Source organism: Eleutherodactylus coqui, chromosome 2 (genome assembly GCF_035609145.1).
Source record: "Eleutherodactylus coqui strain aEleCoq1 chromosome 2, aEleCoq1.hap1, whole genome shotgun sequence".
In the NCBI taxonomy this organism is placed as follows: Eukaryota; Metazoa; Chordata; class Amphibia; order Anura; family Eleutherodactylidae; genus Eleutherodactylus; species Eleutherodactylus coqui.
The window spans coordinates 124535749-124557663 of record NC_089838.1 but is presented as its reverse complement, the minus strand read 5'-3'; the positions used below and the strand labels follow the sequence as shown (position 1 = coordinate 124557663).

At 42.5% G+C, this 21915-nt stretch overlaps 1 protein-coding gene across 1 annotated transcript in view; it reads right to left on the bottom strand.

The window, feature by feature from the left end:
* Nucleotides 1-12883: 12883 nt before the first annotated feature.
* Nucleotides 12884-21915, bottom strand: part of TMTC2 (transmembrane O-mannosyltransferase targeting cadherins 2) — a 241826-nt gene continuing 232794 nt past the window's right edge. The window contains exon 12 of the mRNA XM_066591489.1: nt 12884-13889. Coding sequence (XP_066447586.1) covers nt 13710-13889 — 180 coding nt within the window. The 3' untranslated portion in view covers nt 12884-13709. The remainder of the gene's footprint in view (nt 13890-21915) is intronic.

Below are 21915 nucleotides of genomic sequence, written 5' to 3'. Positions count from 1 at the left end.
TTCCTATTTATGACATAATCAATGCTCGTGCCAAATTTTAAGTTTCTATGACACTGGGAAGTGAGAAAATTAGATTCCGTACGTAAAATTTGGACGCTAATTCTTTGGCGCATAGAATTGAATAATGGAGTTGGGACCCATTAGCTTTTCCTATTTATGACAATCAATGCTCCTGCCAAATTTCACATTTCTATTACATTGGGAAGCGAGAGAATTCGATTCCGTACGTAAAATTTGGACGCTAAATTCTTTGGCGCATAGAATTGAATAATCGAGTTGGGACCGATTAGCGTTTCCTATTTATGACATATTCAATGCCCGTGCCAAATTTTATGTTTCTATGACATTGGGAAGCGAGAAAATTAGATTCCGTACGTAAAATTTGGACGCTAATTCTTTGGCGCTTAGAATTGAATAATTGAGTTGGGACCCATTAGCTTTTCCTATTTATGACAATCAATGCTCGTGCCAAATTTCATGTTTCTACGACATTGGGAAGTGAGAGAATTAGTGGCAGTGATGGAAATCGAACGATCTACGTGGGGGGGGGGCGTAACTGTTGACGACACTCGCACGCGCGCCATTTATCGTAGGATAGTTGTACTATGCCTATAATCTTCCCAGGAGTGTACTCAACAACTTCCCAAAGTTTCATGGCGATCGGATGAATGGTGTAGTGGCGCATAAAGGACAAACAGACACACAGACAGACAGACACACAGGCATACATTCAATTTTGTATATATAGAAGACTGAACAGCCTCCTCTTGGTTCCAGCCCCCCTGGACGTAATAACAGCCCAAGTGAGGCCCCCAGCCAGTCGCACTAGCGTCAGTGAAGATAGAGATTGGGGATGCAGGGTACCAAACCCTGGATTTGGCGATGTTGGTCGTTGACAACCACCACTCTAAAGATTTTTTGATCCTGGGAGAAAGGGAAACTATCTGATGCAGGGAAGAAGGTGATCTATCCCAATAACTGAGGATAAACTCCTGAAGAGTTCTGCAGTGAAGTTGGGCCCATGGAACTACCCCGATGCATGATGTCATGAGGCCGAGGACCCTAATGCCTCTCCTAATGGAAACCTTAGCGGAGAGAAAAAGTCCCCAACATGCATCTAACACCGCCTTCTGTCTCTCTGGAGGAAGGAAAGAACACTGGAGGTGAGAGTCCAGGATTACCCCCAGGAACTTCTGGTGTTCAGGAAGGAGACTAGATTTATCGTAGTTAACGATCCATCCCAACGATTCAAACAAGTGAAGAGTGAAATCAATATGAGCCTGGAGCTCTGAAACCGACCCCGCTTCCATCAGGAAGTCATCCAAATATGGGATGATCATTACATTATTGGCCCTCAGGAAGGCTACCATTTCCAACACTATTTTGGAAAACACCCGAGGTGCCGAAGAGATCCCTAAAGGCAAGCATACGAACTGGAAGTGTAAAAACGATCCGTCGATGACCAGAGCAAACCGTAGGAATTGCCGAGAATCTGGGTGAAAGTGGACGTGGTAGTAAGCATCCTTTAGGTCAATGGTGGCCATGACGCTACCAGGCGCGATTAATGGAATCGCTGACCATACCGACTTTATCTTAAACCTCCTGTAAGAAATGAAATTGTTCAGGAATTTTAAGTTAATGATAGTTCTGTGAGAACCGTTGGGCTTCTTGACAAGGAACAGGGGGGAGTAGCAACCCCTGAACCGATCCTCCATAGGAACCTGAACAATGACTCCTAGGTAAAGCAACTCTTGTACACCCAGTTGAAGAGCCTGAGAGAGCGAGGAGGTGACCACAAACCTACGGGGAGGGGAAGAGGAAAACTCAATCGTGTAGCCCTCCCTAATAAGGCGCAGGGCCCAGGTACTGGACGTCACTTCCGCCCACCTGGCGGCAAATCGGATCAGTCTACCCCCGACCTGTAGAGTCTTAGCCACAGGTGGTCCCGAGGGTGATGTCTCACTCTTTCCGCCCTTGGGGTAGGACCAGCGTTCGGTCTTCTCTTTCCCTCTGTACGACCTGAAGGGAACAAATGGAGGGTAGGAGGAGGAAGGGCGCCTGAAGGTCCTCTCCGTAGGGAGCCGATGGCTCTTGTCCGAAGCTTTCTCCAATAACGAGTCCAGGGAAGGCCCGAAGATCCTGTGGCCCTAGAACGACAGGGCGCTTAGCCTGTTTTTTGAAGTACTATCTCCAGTCCAGGCTTTGACCCAAACAACTGTCCTAGCTATATTGGAGAGTACTGCTGAGCGGGCTTCAAATCTTACAGACTCCATTGAGGCGATCGCCAGGAATCCTGTAGCTTGCTGGAGTAGAGGCAAGCAGCTGGCAATACCTTCCCTGTGGATGAAGACCCCGGAACAAGCTGTTCTTGAGCGAGGGCAGTTGTGGAGCCTCCTCCTCCACTTGCATCGTGCGTCTAACTGCTCTCAGCAGTTGGCCCATATCCGCCAACGAGAAGAAATACTTCTTAGAATCTTCTGTCCGTGGCATGGATTCTGAAGGGGAGTCTTCCAGGAGTCCCTCCTCCGAATCTGAATCTTCCATGAGTATCCACCTTGCCCTTTTAGCTGGGGGTGGAAGGGGAAGACTGGAGAGAGATGCCTCAATTTCTTCTCGGATTACCGAACGAATGTCCGCCATTGCTGAGGAGCCTTCCTCCTGGACTACCTTGGCTGTACAATCCACACAGAGCGGTTTTGCATGACCATCCTCAAGCCGCCGCATACAAACAGGCCATTTGTGAACCCGTTTCTTTGCATCTGTTTTTTGCGTATCTCTGTCCTATAAAAAACAGAGATAGGCAGAATTCCAGCAACATTCAAACAATTTTTAAGGCAGGAATCCTACACTAGAGGTTTACTTACAAGTAAACTGCTCTTGGTATCTTCCCTGGCTGACATCCTGCATGAGAATCCAGACAGACAGCTGCAGAGGAATTGCGTTTACATTTCAAACTTGGCGCCTTTCGGACACCGGACACGCCCCTTGGCCGTGGCTCTGCCCTCTTGTGTGACGCAGCTCCGCCCCCCATGACGCCTGACGTCACTCCGCCATGCTGGACTAGGGGGACACTCTGCACTCACCGCCTGCTGGAGTCAGCCCCCGAGAGAGGAGCCAGAAACCTCTGCCTTCTGCCAGATGGAAAGAGGAGCGCTGACCTTGTGCCTGCAGGGACCAGGTACTGGAGATTTTGTTCTTCCAGCCAGCAAATCCTATGGGCAGTGTGCTGGGGGGAGAAATGCTGATGCATGCTGTATAATCCTGTGGGTGATGGGCCCTCTTACGTGGTCTCACCCACGCAGACCCTGCCAGCCCAACAGAGTGGGACCCCCCGGGGGGTCAGGCTGCCTGGAGTTCCTCTTCTCCTCCGATATACACCTGGAGGTTTCTGCTAGGACTGTCCTATAGGGACAGGAAGACACTGGTGAGCTGGTGATTGAAGTTGCCTTTTATTTTTTCCGCTTCCTGTCCCAACAGTTGTCCAGCTGACAACCTCTAGGTGTATGCTGTCAGGATGATGAGGGGGAAAAATAAATAAATCTTTGGGTGTTCCCTTGGAATGCCTAGCCCATTGTTTTCAATGGGACCTTTAAAGCGATGCGATGTTTCACATTGAATTCAATGGGAAACACTTGTGATACTCTGAAATGTGTGAAACACGTGCCTCACAGAAGTAATGTTATTTTGAATTAAAAATACTTTGCATTGCCGTGAAAAATGCATGTTGGCAAATCTGATATCGGGTTGAGTGACTTAGCCTGATGTCATGCTCCCCCATGTGAATGTAGCCCAAAAGAGAAGTGCCATAAGGACGCTCTAACACAAGCGGAATATTTCTACAATAAGCAATGCAGGGTGCAGAAAATCCACGCAACTTTCTGTGAATTTTGATGCAGAATTGGTAATAGCTTAAATCTGATAGCATATTCCGCATTAACATCTGCACATAGACGTGGGTTTTGAAGTGAAATTGCACAACGGCAGATTAAGCTGTTTCATAGTTCATATTGCAAAAATTCCACTTATGGGAAAGCACTCTTAGACTAGTTTCACACAAGTGTCTTATCTCATCAATAAAACACTGACCGAAAATCACCATGATCTCAAGCATTGGTTTCCAATGCATTTGTTCAGATGGACGATTTTCCGGTGTGTAAAATTGTCCGGTCAGAAAAGATAGCGCATACGGTTACACCAGCCAGATAATATGGGACTTGTCCTCTCTTTTGCCGGAATACGCCGGCCATTCCCATAGACTCCTATGGGAGCCATCAGGAAAGGGGGAAGGAGTTTAGCAGCAGCTAACGTTGCTAAAGTCCCTCCCCCTCCCCTTGTCGGCAGCTCCTATAGGCTGGGGAGGAAGTTTAGCTCCTTCCCCGTCCTGCCCGCTTCCCCGAAAAGGAGGGGGGGGGAGGTTAGCAGAGCTGAACTCTCTTCCTCGGCTGACAGTATTCCGGGCTGCTTCCAAATGGGTGAGAAAACAGCAGATGCAGCCTCTGCCTCTCGTTCATGCGATTTTCGGCCGAAAATCGCAGCGCCCATGTGAAAGAGCCCACAGGTAGGCATGCAGATTTAATCTGGGGTAAGATTTTACATTGTAGCAATTAGTATTTAAAGAAAAAATCCAACACATACAACAACCTCACGTATCAAGCTCACTATGATACATCTTAATGACACCACGTGTGCCACTGTGATTTCAGTCAGCAGAGTGGAGATGGTTATAGGCAGAATTCCTGTTGACCCATACTTACTGAAAGAAAAAGTTGCATCTGTACATCATCTCCAGGAAGCTAGTTTGCCAGCATAAATGGACCCTTCGAAAATCAATGGACTAAGTTCACAGAGAACTTGTTTTGCCTTGTTAAAAGTATTTCTATCTAAGAACTTCCTGGTTGAGATGAGAAGTCCACGTCTGGTTTCCCGACCACCTTACCATGTATTATGGAAATCGCAAACCCCGACAACCTTATACTGTTTCCATAACTCCTATTGAAGTGAATGGGAGTTACAGAAATAGTGCAGCACAGTGCACTATGCTGTTAGAGCAACTCCTAGGTTCTGGAAACAGTTTAGGGCACTATGCTACATTATTTCCATACCACACATTCACTTCAATGGGGGTTATAGAAACACCCTACAAGGTGGTTGGAAAACCAGCTACGGGTTTCTCATCTAGGCCAGGAAGTGCTGAGATAGGACAACCCATTTAAAGGTGCTTTCTGGGAGTTTTAAAATGAATCATTTGTGGGCGATAATGAAAATAAAAACACCCTTGATATACTTGCTATTGGTTTTACATTTTTTACAATGGTCAAATTAAGTCTTTTAAAATGATTTAAAATATCTAATAGGGGGCAAAACAGGAAAATAAAATCTACAAGTATATTTATGAAACATATATCCCTACCCCAACAAGGATATTCTGTGTTTACAGTAATGACATTTTGTACACGTTATCCTGATCAGACACTATGGTTAAAAACAAGAAAGGGAACTAAGAGGTATCAATGGGAAAATACTTAAAAGGTTTGTCTTAATACGTTGGTCAAAAGGTTAGCAGAAAACATTTGAAATATGCAAAAAAATAACACACCGTTGCAAAAAGGAGGTTGTATAAAATTAGAAATAATAAAGGGAGATGAAAAAGCAGTGGTCACTTTCCTGCTAGAGCTATGGGACAGAGTGGAATAAGGAGCAATGTGTCTGAGGGGGAAACCATGGGAAGCAGTTTTTGTGAGAAGGAACATCATATGGGGCAATCTGTGTAACAGGGTGGTAGTAGGAGTCAGTATGAGAGTTGGGCTTGGTGAGCAGCTCCATGTGTGAGACAGTCACACAATGGGGGACGGTAAATGTTTTTTAAAAAAAAAACAAAAAAAAAACGTGGCCATAGGAAGCAGTGCGTGATGCAGCATAAGGAAATCATGAGGAACATTCTGCATGAGAGAAGGAACCATTGGGAGCAGTTTGTGTGAGCTGAAAGAGGTAGAGTTTACCTTCTTACGTAGGCAACTCAGTGGACATCAGGTACGCATGAAATATTAACTTCGTTGGCTTCCCACATCATCACTTGCTCTAATAGCCCATGGGTCACTTCAAGCCTGCAGCCTAGGAGGACTTTGATGCCAAAATTATGAGATGCAATGAGACCATCACACTGCTTGTACCACCCTACAGAAAGTGCAGGCCACAAGCCAGAAGAGCTTGTAACCTGACCAGTTTCGATAATCTTGGGAACAGGTTTTGATGAATATTAATTGTGTTGCAGTTGGGAAGCATTATTACTTTGTATAAGGCACTAAGAGGGCACTACTACTATATATAGGCAGTAACAAGGCAGTTTACTACTGAGCCAGTTTATCGTCTTTGTATACTGATCTCTTCTTTAAGAGAGCCAGCCTCCAGAAGACCATTTTTTCGCAGCAATTTTAGGTGATCTTTTCAGGAAGTGTCAAACTATTAGGCTTAGTGGTCAGATTGAAAACTGCAAGATATTCAGATTTCTTTTTAACCATACGTTGAATAACTACTTTCTTAGACACTAGCATCTAGCAGTACATTGGACCTCATTTGACCTTGAGAACTGCAGCAATTCATCATGGCATAGAGTCCACGAAGTGTTAATATTGTTCTGCAGGGTTATTGTCCAAGTGTGCATGTGTCTGGGGGCATCAGACCAAACAACTAACGTTTGCATGGCCGGCAGCCATGTTGCTCCACACCCTGTACACCTGCTGAAAGTGGATGTCTTCGGAATCCAAAAAAGAGGAGAAAGCCTCAACTGGAGTTGAAATTCAACTGTCCGATCCTCATCTCCCCAGATATCTTCCACTAGTAGGCCACTATACAAATTAGTTGATTAGTAAGGTCTGCCAAAATTGCACCTATGATTGATCGAAATCGAATATGTATTCCATGATTGTGTCAGTGTTTTATTATATCTACTCATCCTCCTCATCATGTGTAATGTATGCAGTGCAACGTGACATTTTTGTGACCATGATGATCAGTGCTTTGAAGCTATCCATAGCAGTGATTGCAGGGTTCAGTTCCCCACACCAACAGCGAGAGCCGCTTACAGGGAAATATTTGCATGAATCAACTATCTTTAGATACATTTCTATGACAGTGATGGTCTCATATGAAAATGTACTATGGTTTTACTAAAAAGAGAAAAGCGGAGGAGATGCAAAGTTGTTTCATCTGCAAACCTATTTTAGAACAGTGACAGCTGGAATGTGACCGGTCTCCATGGAGAACACTACAATGATGTCTCCTCCAAATGAAAGTCTAAATATATACTTCCTTGTAAAACACGGCATTTAGGACTAAGAAAGTTAGTTGCCAATATTGCAAGTAAGAAATTGTCAGATATTCAAACCATATTATAAATAGAATGATAAATGGTTGGTATATGACAAACATTCGCATAGACCAGAAACTGTACCACGATTATTGCCAAAAAGGGTTTTCAAACTTTATCATTGAAAAATTGAATATATTGTTCAAAAAATGGTGTACCTAAATACTGAAAGTTACCCCTACAACTCACAATGAAATCAGACTGAAAACGTGTGCTGCGTAGAATGTGTACAATACGTTTAATAGAGATTTTCACTTTTGCCTTAATGATTTGATTTAGAAAATAACGAGCACATTAGATCCTATTTCTATATGACATCGTTAAAGAGAACCTGTCACCTTCTATTTCATATCAATTACTTACAGTGAATTTCATTTTTACTATATAAGAATGACAGCTACATTCTCAGGACCTGCTAAAAATATGCAATTACTGTCAACATTCTGAATTAAGGCTTCAACCAGTGCATTTAAAGAGGACTGTCATGTCAGTGGAATGGCTGCATAGCTTTTCATCTGCTGTCTTGGCTAATCTATTGCTGCCTTTCTTTTCTTCATACTCACCCACGTTCACCTGTAGGGGCTTAGATCCGTGCTTCGGCACTACAAATCTGTCAAGTGGGTGGTCCGCTCTAAACACTTTCAATGAGTGATGTCAGGATTCCTCAGGTCAACCATTGATAGCGAGTGGTGTGGACCATCCACTTGACAGATCCACAGTGTCAAGATCCAGATATAAGAGCAGCCTGTATGCGCAAATGAAGGAGAAAAAGACAGCGATAGAGTGAATGGGGCAGCAACTGCAAAGCTATGCAGCAAGCTTTACTGGCATAGTGAAGGGACAATGAGATCGCAAGGTACCGTTCAGTTGTCATGGCAGCCTAGGGGCTTGTGAAGGCCATCAGGGTTGCCATGTATTTCTGCTATTAGGATAGGCCTGTGGCCTGTCCTAATAGAATGTCAGAAGAAATACCATAAAAAAATAAAAATAAGTGGCAAATAAAGTTTAATGTTATAAAAAATAAAGGATATTAAAAATTCAACCCCCTCCTTCCCAAAACATATTTTTCCCATATTCATAAAAAATATCAAAAGAAAAAAAAAACGCAAAAAACTATCTATCTGGTACCGCCACAGCCATAAATGTAAATTTTCTTTAAAAAAAAAAAAAAAAGGATTATTTATCCCGCAAGGTGAACATTGGCAGAAAAATGGATTGCCAGCATTGTGCTTTTTTGGTCACCCGGTCTTCAAGAAAAAATATAATAAAAGCGATCAAACATTTTTTATGTAATCCAAAACGGTATAAATAGAAAGCACAGGTCATCAATCTTCAGACTGCTACATCAACTGAAAAACACCACAGTTGAATTTTTGAAAGAGGAGAGGGGAAACAAGTAAAAAAAAAAAAAAGGCCACGTCCTTAGAGGGTTAAAGAAAAATCAATGTTAAAAAAGAAGAAAAGGTGACAGGTCCTCTTCAAGTATTCCATATATCTTAGACAGAACCGAATGCAATACAAAATAATGTCAATATTTAGGCCAACAAGATGCATTCCCCAATTGAAATTTGACTTATAGCAACCCATGGTTTTCATATACATTTTCATAGGTAGAAAAAAACAACTTAAAATGTGAAAAATTGGTTACAAACAGTAACAGTTGAAACAGTAAATCATAAATTCACATTTTTAGGCAAAAACATAATGACACTGCAGTTTTAATCTACAGGATTTATTTATGAAACAAATGCCCAAACTGCATTTTTTTACGTTGCTTTTATAAGACCCTGTTAATAAATTCTACAACCCTGTTAACACATAATAATTCTGGCATTAGGTTTAATTAAGTAAGAAAACATTGTAGCAAACCTGCGTTGCATAACCTTTAGTGCTGGACTTCTGCTACTTTCAGAGACAAATTGTGTTCTCATTAGTGCAAATGTTTGAAAGAAACAGCCGCATACATTAAGGTAAAAACCATTTAAAAATCTTAAGTCTGTTGTAATATTTCTTACTAAATGAAATAACGTCTAGGAGAAAATATTTTTTTTTTTGTAACTTTTCTGTAAAGTCCAAGAAAAATAAATCTCTAAGAAGTACTGGCTTCAAATATCACACAGTGATAAACATAATGTGCTATATACATTAACAACAAGTGATCACCGGGAAACAATACTCTTCAAATGTAGAACCTGTTGGAGTTAATAGAGCTTATGATACATTAACTATTTCACTTAAAAGACAGAGGAAGACGATTAAAGAGGGAAGGAAGCAGCTGGTAATAAACAAACAGTAAATATAATTGTCGATGATGCGCTGGCAGGTTGCCTGGCGTACTTTGTCTTGTTTGGAACGGCTTATTGTACTGTCTACAAGCAGTAAAAAAAAACAGAAGCCTAAGCAGCAAACAACAGCATATGGTAGCGCAGCAAACCCAATCATGCTTCGTAGGAAGTGGAAGGCCGAACAAAAAGAGGTGCACTGCGTAAGCCTTTTGGTAGTGTTATATGTAAATGTCTATGATATGTATTTGGTGTGTGAGTGTGAAATATGCTGTATGCTAATACACATGAGTTAGTAAAGCTATAGACATCATTTTCCTAGCAACCAGACATAAATGTGAGGGTGATCAATGAGTGGAACAGGTTACCATAGGAGGTGGTGAGTTCTCCTTCAACGGAAGTGTTCAAACAAAGGCTGGACAAATATCTGCCTGGGATGATTTAGTGAATCCTGCATTGAGCAGGGGGTTGGACTCGATGACCCTGGAGGTCCCTTCCAACTCTACCATTCTATGATATGTCAAAATAAACTAGTTTCCTGTCAGTAGAAACCAATCACAATGCAGATTTAATTTCATATTTTGTTCTTCAAAATAAAAGTTGCATTATGATTGGTTGCTGTCAGCAAGAAAGGCAGTTTCACTTCATGGTAGACTGCCCCATTAACTGCAGGATACAGTGTTGTAAGAGTGCTGATCACGTGCACTTTTCTTCCAGTTTCCAAGTTGTACCCAACCTGGAGGGGATGAGCTACAGAACTGGATTCTTCTCCACAGAGGTCACTGATATTGTGATGAATTTCCCCAATATAAAAAAAAAAACCTGGAGTGCTTTACAGGAAGTCTGTTAGCAGTATTGCCAATTGAAATTACCGATTAGGGTCAGGGAAAAGTGATTATACTTTGTCCAGGACTTCGCTACCCTGAAAAAATTGACTTAATTCCCTGTTCTACTGAAAGCTAAACTCTGAAGGTGGAACTTCTCTGTGAAGTGCTCTCCTCTTCGTACCGGGAGCTGCTTTAGAGCTCCAATTGACAGTGGCAGTGTCCAACCAGCGGATCTCTAGAGCTGCCAATCAGACCTTCGTAACAGCTTACTGGACAGAGAAGAGGGCTTTTCAGAGAGAAGGCTTGCTGCCAAAGTGCTTGTGGTGACAGCAGGTGGGGAATTGCTTTCTTAGGGTAGCTAAAACTGAAGTGCTGGACAAGAGGTAAAGGCCCTTTTACACGGGAGTTTGAACGATAGTCTTCCCGTGTAAATGCATGCAGAGACTGAATGACTGAGCGAGAGTTGTTCCGTTTCTGCATGTAGAAAGCTGAACGACGCGCCGTTCAGTGTAAACAGCAGTCATTCAGTTCTCAACGACTGCCTGCTTACAGTGAATGGAGGCCGTGCGGGGAGAAACCGCTCCCTGGACGCTCTGCCTCCATGCTGGCCGCGCCGTGAGCGATCCAGCTATAATTGCTCCTGTGAATCAGCACAGCAGCAAACTTCACTGGGACGTGCTGTCGGGCATCATTTTCCCGACAGTTTGTCCCGTCTAAATGGGCTCTAAGTATAATCCCCTTTCCCCTGGCCTTAACCAGTAGCTCCCTATAACTAATGTGGCTCACAGAGTTCTGTCATTTGTAGAATGTTTTCTAGAGATATTTTCTTCTACAAATTATGAACAGAGTTTTGAAAATCTCGTCCCATGTGTGGTACGGTAACAGCACATTCAAGGTACAGAATCTGCACTACATATCTGCAACAATTTCGAAATATATGTACATGGCCTAAAATATGTAACAGAGGATATAACTTTTTTGTACTGTAAATAAGAAGTTCCATTTGCTGTGGATACTCACTTTGGTATGTATATTTAAAATGATGAGGGAGCCTGCAGATTACAGGAGCTTAGCTGGACACCAAGGAAGTGATAAACTGAATTTCAACAGTTTGGGTTAACTGGTCAAGTTCACCGTTTGTATACGCCAGACACACTCCAGGCTAACTTGAAGGACGTCTAACATGCCTTTATTGGCATCCATAAGGAAAACGTGGTTTATGGAATCCATAAGACAGAAACAGGACTTTTGATTTCTCAGTAGCGAGAAATGCTTCTGTCAAATATCCATACAATGTTAACTGTGTAACTTTAAAGAGAAGTGATGCCCTATGTGCAGGATAGATGAAAACTATCTGATTGGTAAAGGCCCGCTGCGGGGTCTGACACTGATCACAAGAGCGGGAGCCATTATGGGATGGAGAAGTAGTCACACGTGTGCACTACCACTCTATTCATGAGCATGCATGTTCAATACTCCATTTATTTGGGGAACTACAAGACCCCCGTTCATGTGTTTAGTGAAGATTCTACTAGTAGTTATCTCCCTATCTTGTGAATAGTCAAAAAATGAAATCTAACTGCTAAATGATTGCTATGGTCAACAAGTCTAGCTTCTGTTAAAGGCAATCTGTCATTGGGATCATGAAGCTTGACTCAGAGCTCCGCTCCGAGTCATGGAGGTGAGCCATGTTGGCTTTCTCTGCCCGCATCATGCAGACTGACAGCTCTCTCCCCTTTTGCGTATAGTGACAGAGCTGTCACTCTGCATGTGGCAGTTGTGGAGAAACCGGTGCATCCCGCCTCCATGTTTTGGAGCTCAGTTCCAAATCAAACAATGAACTAAGTAACAAAATCACTTTAAAGTGGTTGTACAAGACTTTTACTATTGATGACTTATTCTCAGGAACAATATTTGATCAGTTGTTCACCAGGCAGCCACCAGTGCAAATAGCTTTGGAAGCAGACAGTGCTGTCTATTGCAACCGGCCTTGATTGGTCCTGGAGCGCAGCTCCCACCGAATTCCGGTTTGCCGCAATGCTGACATTGCTATCTGCACTGACAGCGGGCCCAATGAGCAGTGGATCTAGAGCGGCTGACCCCCAATGATCAACTATTGATGACCTAACCATTGATCCTGAGGATAGGTCATCAATAAAAATCCCGGACAACCCCTTTAAATTTAGATAAAATCAGGTCCACTGTTCTATTTCTGCTTGCACAATTCCTCTGTCTTATAAGCAAACACTACAACAAACTGAAAGACTGCAATGGTACCCATAGAAGATTTTCATAAGTTTCAGGAGTTAAAAACACTTTGTTATCCTACACTTGTGTAATCTAATTACTGGATCTTAGGCTTACATTATATAAAAAAAATCAATAGAAGACAATATTGTGGTAATCAATCTTTTTCATTTTTACAAAATAAATATTTTATTTGCCTGAAAATAAAATAAGAAAACTCTTATGGATTTTAAAACACACACGAAAAAGTAAAAAAATCAGGTCCTTCATCACTTTCACTCACTACCACATAGTAGCGGCAGGGCATGGTTTGCATCACGCTTTGATTTCTCCTTGGAAAAACAAACTGCCCAGTCCTAAATGTAACTATGAAGGAGACAGAGTATTAAAATCTACTGATAATGGATTCTGCTGCATTGCTTTTGTTAGAAGTAATTTATCACTGTTCGAGCTCAATCACACACCAGTAAAAACAAATAACTATCAGATCATTCAACAGAACTGGCGAGAATGATCAACCCAACCTAAAGGGCTTAGTTTGGCAGAAAATTGGACAAAATATTTAATAGATTTAGTGAATTAGCTCTGTAATAAAGTCAGTGTAAATAATTATTAATTATTTTAGTATTGAAGATTACCTATATTGTTATACCTTGTATTACAGTTTTATAGACTACTAGCAATTTCAGCCTACCCAAGAATTATGCACAACCAGTTGCATTGTGATGAAGACAGACCTCACTTTAAGTGCCTTTCGTTATCCGGGCTAATGCAAGCATTTCCTAATCCCTTTTGGAGATTTCATATCCCCATCATCATTTCCCTTATTTAGACGTTGACTACTACTTTGCCAAAAAGCAAATCATTTTCCTATCATCACCTAGGCTTTCCAGACACTTGTAGGATGCCCAGCTCATTAGCTCCTTTGTTCCCTTCATGTCCAATATTAGAAACTAACATTTGGTCAAAAGTCTCAAGTCTTCTTCGTCACGTTTTTGATGTCTTAAGACCTTGTTTCTCCATGATATTCCACAACTTGCGAAGGTTGGATTGAGTGATGCCATCATCCGGCTTGAACTGAAGAGCTCGGAGGTAGTTGGCTTCTGCTTCTTCTAATTTACCATTGAGGTGAAGAATGGCACCAAGATTCATCAAAGCGGCGGGATACTGGAAATAGAAAAGTAAAATTAGACAACTATGTCCCAACAAAAGTGTAACCAATGCAAACACCGAGTTGTAGTCAACATTTCATAGTTACCGTACTTGGGTTGAAAAAAAAACAAAAAACGACATGCCCACCAAATGTATAAATTATCTAAAAAAAAGTTATATAATTCATTGCTAAATTATTTTCAACCCTTGGTGTCTTTTACCATTAGATAAACAGTAAGCCCTTTACGAATTAATGTCATTTTATTATTACCTTTTAAGCTAAGACATTCTCTTGCTTGAATGCCCAATGGCAAAGAACCCTTTCCTGTACTTCCGTTTGAATCACCTTTCCTGCACACAAAGAATACCCCCTGGGTTCTTTGTACAATTAACAAGATATGAGCCAGGTCTTTGTATTGATGACATATTATGTTTTACTAAGATAACCTCTAAGTGGTTAAAGGTGATATCCAGGTGCAATATGACTTTTTAAAATCATTCTGCCTGACCATTGCAATCAGAGTCTACAGCGGTCCCATGCTGTTCTCCTGGCATTACTGCTCAGATACTGAGAGCCATGATGGCAGAAGAATGGCAACTGACTCCAACGCCCTCTGACTAGCTGTAGTGGTCAAGTGGTAGCCATTTCAAAACCAAAACTAGGAGAACCGCAGAGCTGTTGGAGAGAATGGGTAAGTACCGCTGGTTTTATTGTTTTAACCCTTTGAAATCCAATTTTGGATTCAGGGATTCCTAGGGGCTCTCTCTTTCTGCCATCATACAATGGCACCATCTGCTGGCTAGAGCCAGTACTGCGGTGTGTGACATGCTGGAGAGACCCCCGACAACAGAGCGGCCAGTAGTCTACAGTAAGAATACCCTGCCGGACGTCTTCCGACATCGGAGCTGTACAGCCTTCAATCAGAGATGGCAGACAGTGGATTGGAAAGAGTTAAGAGATCGGGATACAATTTTAAAGAATTATATTGCACGTGGACAACCCCTTTAAGGCAGAGTCTCCACACCAAGGTAGATTCATGTGGCAAGAACTGCACCTAACCGGGGTGGCAAATGGATGTACAGTTTTGCCAGTAATGCTGCCCTTTTACCAGCAAAATTGTGGAGCCATTGGCCACCAGAGATGGGTGGGATTTTATTCACATGCAGCTGCCAAAGCATATAAACCCAACCTTATATAGTAGCTATGGATACTGTCTAAGTTTTCCCTAACGAGTGTCTTTTGCAATGTTGTGCACTAAGGGCACCAGTGTGGTCATAGTATTCCTAGAACTGGATACCTGGTGACATGACTATGGGGCACAATACTTGCCTGTCACTCCATTCAAACTCCTCATGAGGATTGTGCAGTGAAGAGGAATGAGGGGACCCTATTATAACGATCATTGGTGATTCCAGCAATTAGACATATATCAGCTGTCCTATGGATAGACAATATGTGTCCATTGCCAGAAAATCCCTTTAACAGCCATTTTCCCCTTTAACAAGCAGTGTGGCTCTACACCACCTATTTTATTTGAAAGTGGCACATGAATGACAAAAGGTTTGGGATCTCTGCTGTATAGTACACTGTGCCAGACTGGTTCAATAAAACATGGGAGAGAAGATGCTTTCTGTGCAGAGGGTCAGCAAAGTTTTGTTTTGCATTTCTTTATTCTCAAGACTATTATTAAACATACAGTGAACAGCAACCATCCATTTTGCACAACATTCTTTTGATAAAAAGTCGGAATTACATCCACATGAACAGAACAGACCACAAATCTCTATGCATTTGCTCAGTAACAATGCTTCAAAGAACAGATCTAAGCTCCCGATGTTCTATATTGTTAAATTAAAGCAGCCAAAAATACTCATATAGGGACAAGATGACAAAAAGAATATTTCAAAGTATTCTTGTTTCCCAATGAATATAAAATATAAAATTAGTTTCTGTGTTGCTGCAGACTGCACTCTCATTGGTATTTATAAGGCACAGAAGTCTTCTTCCCTGCAATTGATTATGTGACCGGGGTGAAAAGGGAAATTGTGGTTTCTGATGCAACTGAGCACCTGTTATAAGTTAATGATAAGCACTGCTGAAGAAAAGCTTTTACAAGTCATTCTCCCATACAAAAAAGAAACAAATATGTGCAGCTATTTTTGGCAGAAATCTAAGAAAGATAAAAGCAGATAAATCTACTGATGAAAGAAAGAAAATCCACTTCTTTGGCATTCTCTATCCTTATTTCTGCTATGCGGCAGTGACCTGCATCCTGTGGCTGCTCCAGCTGTTGTGAACCATCTCCAAACATGTCATGGCAGCTACACAGGATATTTTAGACTCCAGTACAAAAAATAAAATCATCAAAGCTATTAGCATCTACAGTATTCTAAGTAGTATGTAATCACCTACGATTTACTGTGAAATTGGGCATTACCAAGACTCACACAGCAACCTCAGGTATCCTTGTTAGAAGAAAAGTCACAGGTCATGGCGAAAAACGTAACCATATGACAAGGTTGTTTCCTTCTATAACTTTCACCTATTAACTGTGGTGAGAGTTATAGTGCTATGTTGCATTACGATGTGATTGTTCTCGGCAAGATATGATACCTTTCAATGGCTAACAAAAATACATGGTTATTGAGAGGTTGGAAAGCTTGCAATATCATGTATTTTTGTTAGCCATTGAAAGTATCATATCTACAAGATTACGTGGTTTCTTTTGCTGGGAACAATCACATTTTGCTCTACTAGCTAAACTTTTTCCATGTTGCATTAACCCCTTTAGTGGCCCGCCCAGAAAATCTCTGGGGCTTGCTGCACTGACCATGCAGTTAAACCCAGGAAGATTTCTGTTGACAGCTCCAGTGCTGAAATGCTGGCCAGGACACACAGTTATTATGCCACTGTACACATTTGCCACTTCGAAATTACCTCAGGAAAATCTCCAGGGCTGACATGGTAACTATAAAACTGAAGGGGTGAAGTCATGGGTGATCCAGGTGATTTCCAATTTCAACAATCGAGCTACAGCTGAATTCTACCGGAATATTCTAAGCCGCATCCAACTCTGTGCCCTCCTGTGGCTCACAGCAGCTGGTCGATAGTTAAAGTCACACTACAAAAGAGACTGTGGAGTCCTAGCCCATCATAGACAAGTCTTGAGGATTATGCTTATGGAGATTCATTCGAGAGCTGTACTTAGCTTTTCATTCTGCTGTAAGATTGATTGCTCTAGAACAGAAATTATTTATAGCTTTTTCAAATGTTGAAAACCAAATCATATTGTTTCATACAGCTACAATTACATCAACTAATATTGGGGTCTTGCCTGTCATTGTATACTCCAAACAGAACAAAAAACATGCATTGAAGTTTTACAAAAAAAACCTTGTATATATGAAAATCGATTTTATCTTCCCGGTTACCATGACTTTCCCTTTTAAGAATGGCAGTGTCCACTTGCAATTACTGGTTTAAACTGGATTAAACACATCAAAGTAAATAACAGTCTTTTGTAGAGAAATATTTACATGCAATTTAAGCTGCTTTACAGTTAAAATGAACTAATTTATATCTTGTCATGGCCCGAAGCCATTGTCCTACAATAAAATGTTCAAAGAACTAGTTAAGTCTCTGAAATTCCCATCTTTAATTTGATCTGAAACTTACAGCAACCTTGGGAGTTCACTGGGAGGCTATTAACATCATAAGGCATAAATATATTTAACTGAAATTTTATTTTCATTTGGAGTGCATAAACACGGCCCAAAGCTAAAAAAGCAATGAAAGATTTGCCAACATCTACGGGCCATAGTCTGAAATGTGCCCGGGATACAGTAGTAATTCATTTTCTCTTCCAAAACGCTCAAACCAAATAAATTGTGTTTAACTGAACAACCACTTGACACATTTTACTGCTAGAAGAAGCTTTCTATCCAAGACAACCTTCTTTATGTATGCTATTGATGAGGAAGATGATGGAGGACATTACTTATTTTAGTAGATCCATTAAGTGGGCAGGCTGGGGTACACATGACACCAAACTGCTAGTATACAATTATAGCAAGGCGAAGGTTGGCATAATTATTACTATGAAAATATGATGGCTCAGTGGTGAGCACAGCTGCCTTGTACAACGGGGTTCTGGGCAACATCTACATAGGGCTTATATGTTTCGGCACCCACTGGCCCTAGCTTCAGTCCAGCAGACAGTTAGGGGCACTCAGCCTATTGTCAACTCCCATGGCACCTGCACGCTGAACCTTCTGTCTTCCTGTCAGCACTGGTTTCTCAGAGCTGACATACTTCCTGGGCTCCGAGCAATGTGGGGAGAGCGATGTAGCCCCGCCCACAGCAAGTCAGTGTAGCGGGGCTGCATAGCCTTACCTCACATGAAGAGACAGGGGGGACTACAGTATAAAAATTTACTGAATAAATGGTAAAAAACAGAGATCTTCTTATATGTATATGTGTGTATGTATATAGGTGTGAGTGCATATAATATATATATATATATATATACATACATACATACATACACACACACACACATATATACATATACACACACACATACATATATATGTGTGTATGTATATTTATATGTGTGTGTATATATTTATATAAATATGCAAACACACCTGTATGCTGCTGTACACATATATGCACGCAGCCAGTCATGCATATTAATATATATATTTCTGTTTATTTTTCTTTTTTTTCAGGACAAAAAAAACCTTTTAAAATAGTCAAAAAATTTGCGTATATATATATATATATATATATATATATAAAAATATATATATATACATATATAATTATTTATTTCCGTTTATTTTACTTTTACTTATTTTATGGCCCTACAATACGAACCTTTTAAAGTAGGTAAAAAAAAAGTTGCAGGTTTAAAATTTATTGTTTTATGGCTTGCCTAGCAGCAAGCATACATTTATATTGGCACTTCTTTTTTAAGTGTGCCCGCTTCCCTCTTCCCGGCCTGCATGCGCACTCCAGTCAGGCAATTCTGCGTCACCAGTGATGTCTCTCGCATCACCCCGAGTCGATGGCGAGTGCGCATGCGCGCCGGGAAGGGGAATGCATGCGCACTTTGCAGCGGCACCGGAGGCTAAATGCGGCCGGCGTAGGAGTGACGCGTAACGTGTCACGTGCCGATCGCTAACCCGGGCGGAGGTATTTGCCAGTCGGCATGGTCGAGGCAGTTGCGGAAGCTGGAACTTTGCCAGCTTCCGCACTGCCTTATACAGCCTGCAGAGGGACATTGGACGAAGAGGAGGTTTCTGGTGCACGGCCCGGTAAGGTTCAGGTGAGTATAGAATTTTTTGCTGACAGAACCCCTTTAAGCAAAGAGAAATATCAGTTATCTACTAATTTTAAAAAAGTTCATCCAGTGCTGTTATGAGAGTGACTATTTTTTCTAAGAGCAGAAGTGCTGTGAAAATTACATCCTAGGCGCCCCTCAATCACAGTTTTAAGTACTATTTACTTTGAAGAGAAGACAATATATGAAAGGAGCAGCGGTTCTTGTGGGTCATCAGTCATCACTTTTGAAATTAATTTCACAAATGTTTCACAAATACAAATGCGTAAAAAAAAAACAAAAAAAACCAGCCCTTTTTATTTCTCCCAAACTTAAAGGAGATGTCCCGAGGCAGCAAGTGGGGTTATACACTTCTGTATGGCCATAATAATGCACTTTGTAATGTACATTGTGCATTAATTATGAGCCATACAGAAGTTATAAAAAGTTTTTTACTTACCTGCTCCGTTGCTGGCGTCCTCGTCTCCATGGTGCCGACTAATTTTTGGCCTCCGATGGCCAAATTAGCCGCGCTTGCGCAGTCCGGGTCTTCTGCAGTCTTCTATGGGGCTCCGTGTAGCTCCGTGTAGCTCCGCCCCGTCACGTGCCGATTCCAGCCAATCAGGAGGCTGGAATCGGCAGTGGACCGCACAGAAGAGCTGCGGTCCACGGAGGAAGAGGCCATCTTCAGCGGTGAGTAGAGAAGTCACCGGAGCGCGGGGATTAAGGTAAGCGCTCCGGTGAGCTTTCTTTACCTCCCTGCATCGGGGTTGTCTCGCGCCGAACGGGGGGGGGGTTGAAAAAAAAAAAAAACCCGTTTCGGCGCGGGACAACCCCTTTAAATATTTCTATTATTCTTCTGCTGGTATAATTATGGCAATGGCCTGCAAGATAGTGTCCAATGGTATATTTAAAAAAAAGTGGTGACAGAAAACCCACAAGTACCGAAAAATATACAGTCAAACAAAATATCACTAAGTGCATTTCATCCTCTTCATCCATGTAGATAGAATTGTGCTCCTCCATTGTTTTAAACCCCCCAGAGATAAACAGTGTGAAAGTAGGAAATCTGCAATCACTTAGGAAACTGAAAACAAAGTGAATTTTCTTACATAAATAATATAGGAAATCCCAAAACAGATATTTGTAGCAGTCAGGAAACTTTGTAAAGTTATGACATAATTCCTTCCTTTTCAACCAAGGTTAGATTTGTACAATTCTATCTAATCTGCATTGCCATTCACCTCTTCTGTGGTCACTTTGTGCACCCTAGGTTCTGTTTACTTAATGGCAATCTGTCGAAATGTCTGTAAACTGTAAGCAACCATAACAGTGATTGCAAAAGAGGAAGTCAGCCCATACTTAAGAGGCTTTCAATTAAACTGCGGATTCCTCTGGGGTGGTTTTGTTTTTATAAAAGAATATAGCCTAATTGCTGAAGAATGTAAATAGATACATGCTGTATATAGATATAGATAGAGCAAGAACACTCAGCACTCCCAGTCAAATAAAGGGCCTGTGGGTTTGATTCACTCAGCACAACGTTTTAGTCCTCTTATCTGGACTCTCTTCCCAGTAACAGGGCCAATACGTCACACTGGATGAATAAAACATGCGTATTTATTTGACTGCGAGTGATGCGTATCCTCGAACTGTATGTACTAACCAAGAATCAGCAGGATGCCTGTACCTGGCAACAATTTTTCTGCTATTTTTATTATATATACAATATCTCTCCCTCTCTCCCCCTCTATCTCTCTCCCGCTCGCCCCCTCTATCTCTCTCCCGCTCGCCCCCTCTATCTCTCTCCCGCTCGCCCCCTCTATCTCTCTCCCGCTCGCCCCCTCTATCTCTCTCCCGCTCGCCCCCTCTATCTCTCTCCCGCTCTCCCCCTCTATCTCTCTCCCTCTCTCCCCCTCTATCTCTCTCCCTCCCTCTCCCCCCCCTCTCTCCCTCTCTCCCCCCCCTCTCTCTCCCTCTCTCCCCCCCTCTCTCTCTCCCCCTCTCCCCCCCTCTCTCTCTCCCCCTCCCCCTCTCCCCCCCTCTCTCTCTCCCCCTCTCCCCCCCTCTCTCTCTCCCCCTCTCCCCCCCTCCCTCTCTCTCTCTCCCTCTCCCTCTCTCTCTCTCCCTCTCCCCCTCTCTCTCTCCCCCTCTATCTCTCTCCCTCTCTCCCCCTCCATCTCTCTCCCTCCATCTCTCTCCCTCCCTCTCTCTCCCTCCCTCTCTCCCCCTCCCTCTCTCTCCCTCTCTCCCCCTCCCTCTCTCCCTCTCTCTCTCTATCCCTCTCTCTCCCTCTATCCCTCTCTCCCCCTCTATCCCTCTCTCCCCCTCTATCTCTCTCCCTCTCTCCCCCTCCATCTCTCTCCCTCCATCTCTCTCCCTCCCTCTCTCTCCCTCCCTCTCTCCCCCTCCCTCTCTCTCCCTCTCTCCCCCTCCCTCTCTCCCTCTCTCTCTCTATCCCTCTATCCCTCTCTCCCCCTCTATCCCTCTCTCCCCCTCTATCCCTCTCTCCCCCTCTATCCCTCTCTCCCCCTCTATCCCTCTCTCCCCCTCTATCTCTCTCTCCCCCTCTATCTCTCTCTCCCCCTCTATCTCTCTCTCCCCCTCTATCTCTCTCTCCCCCTCTATCTCTCTCTCCCCCTCTATCTCTCTCTCCCCCTCTATCTCTCTCTCCCCCTCTATCTCTCTCTCCCCCTCTATCTCTCTCTCCCCCTCTA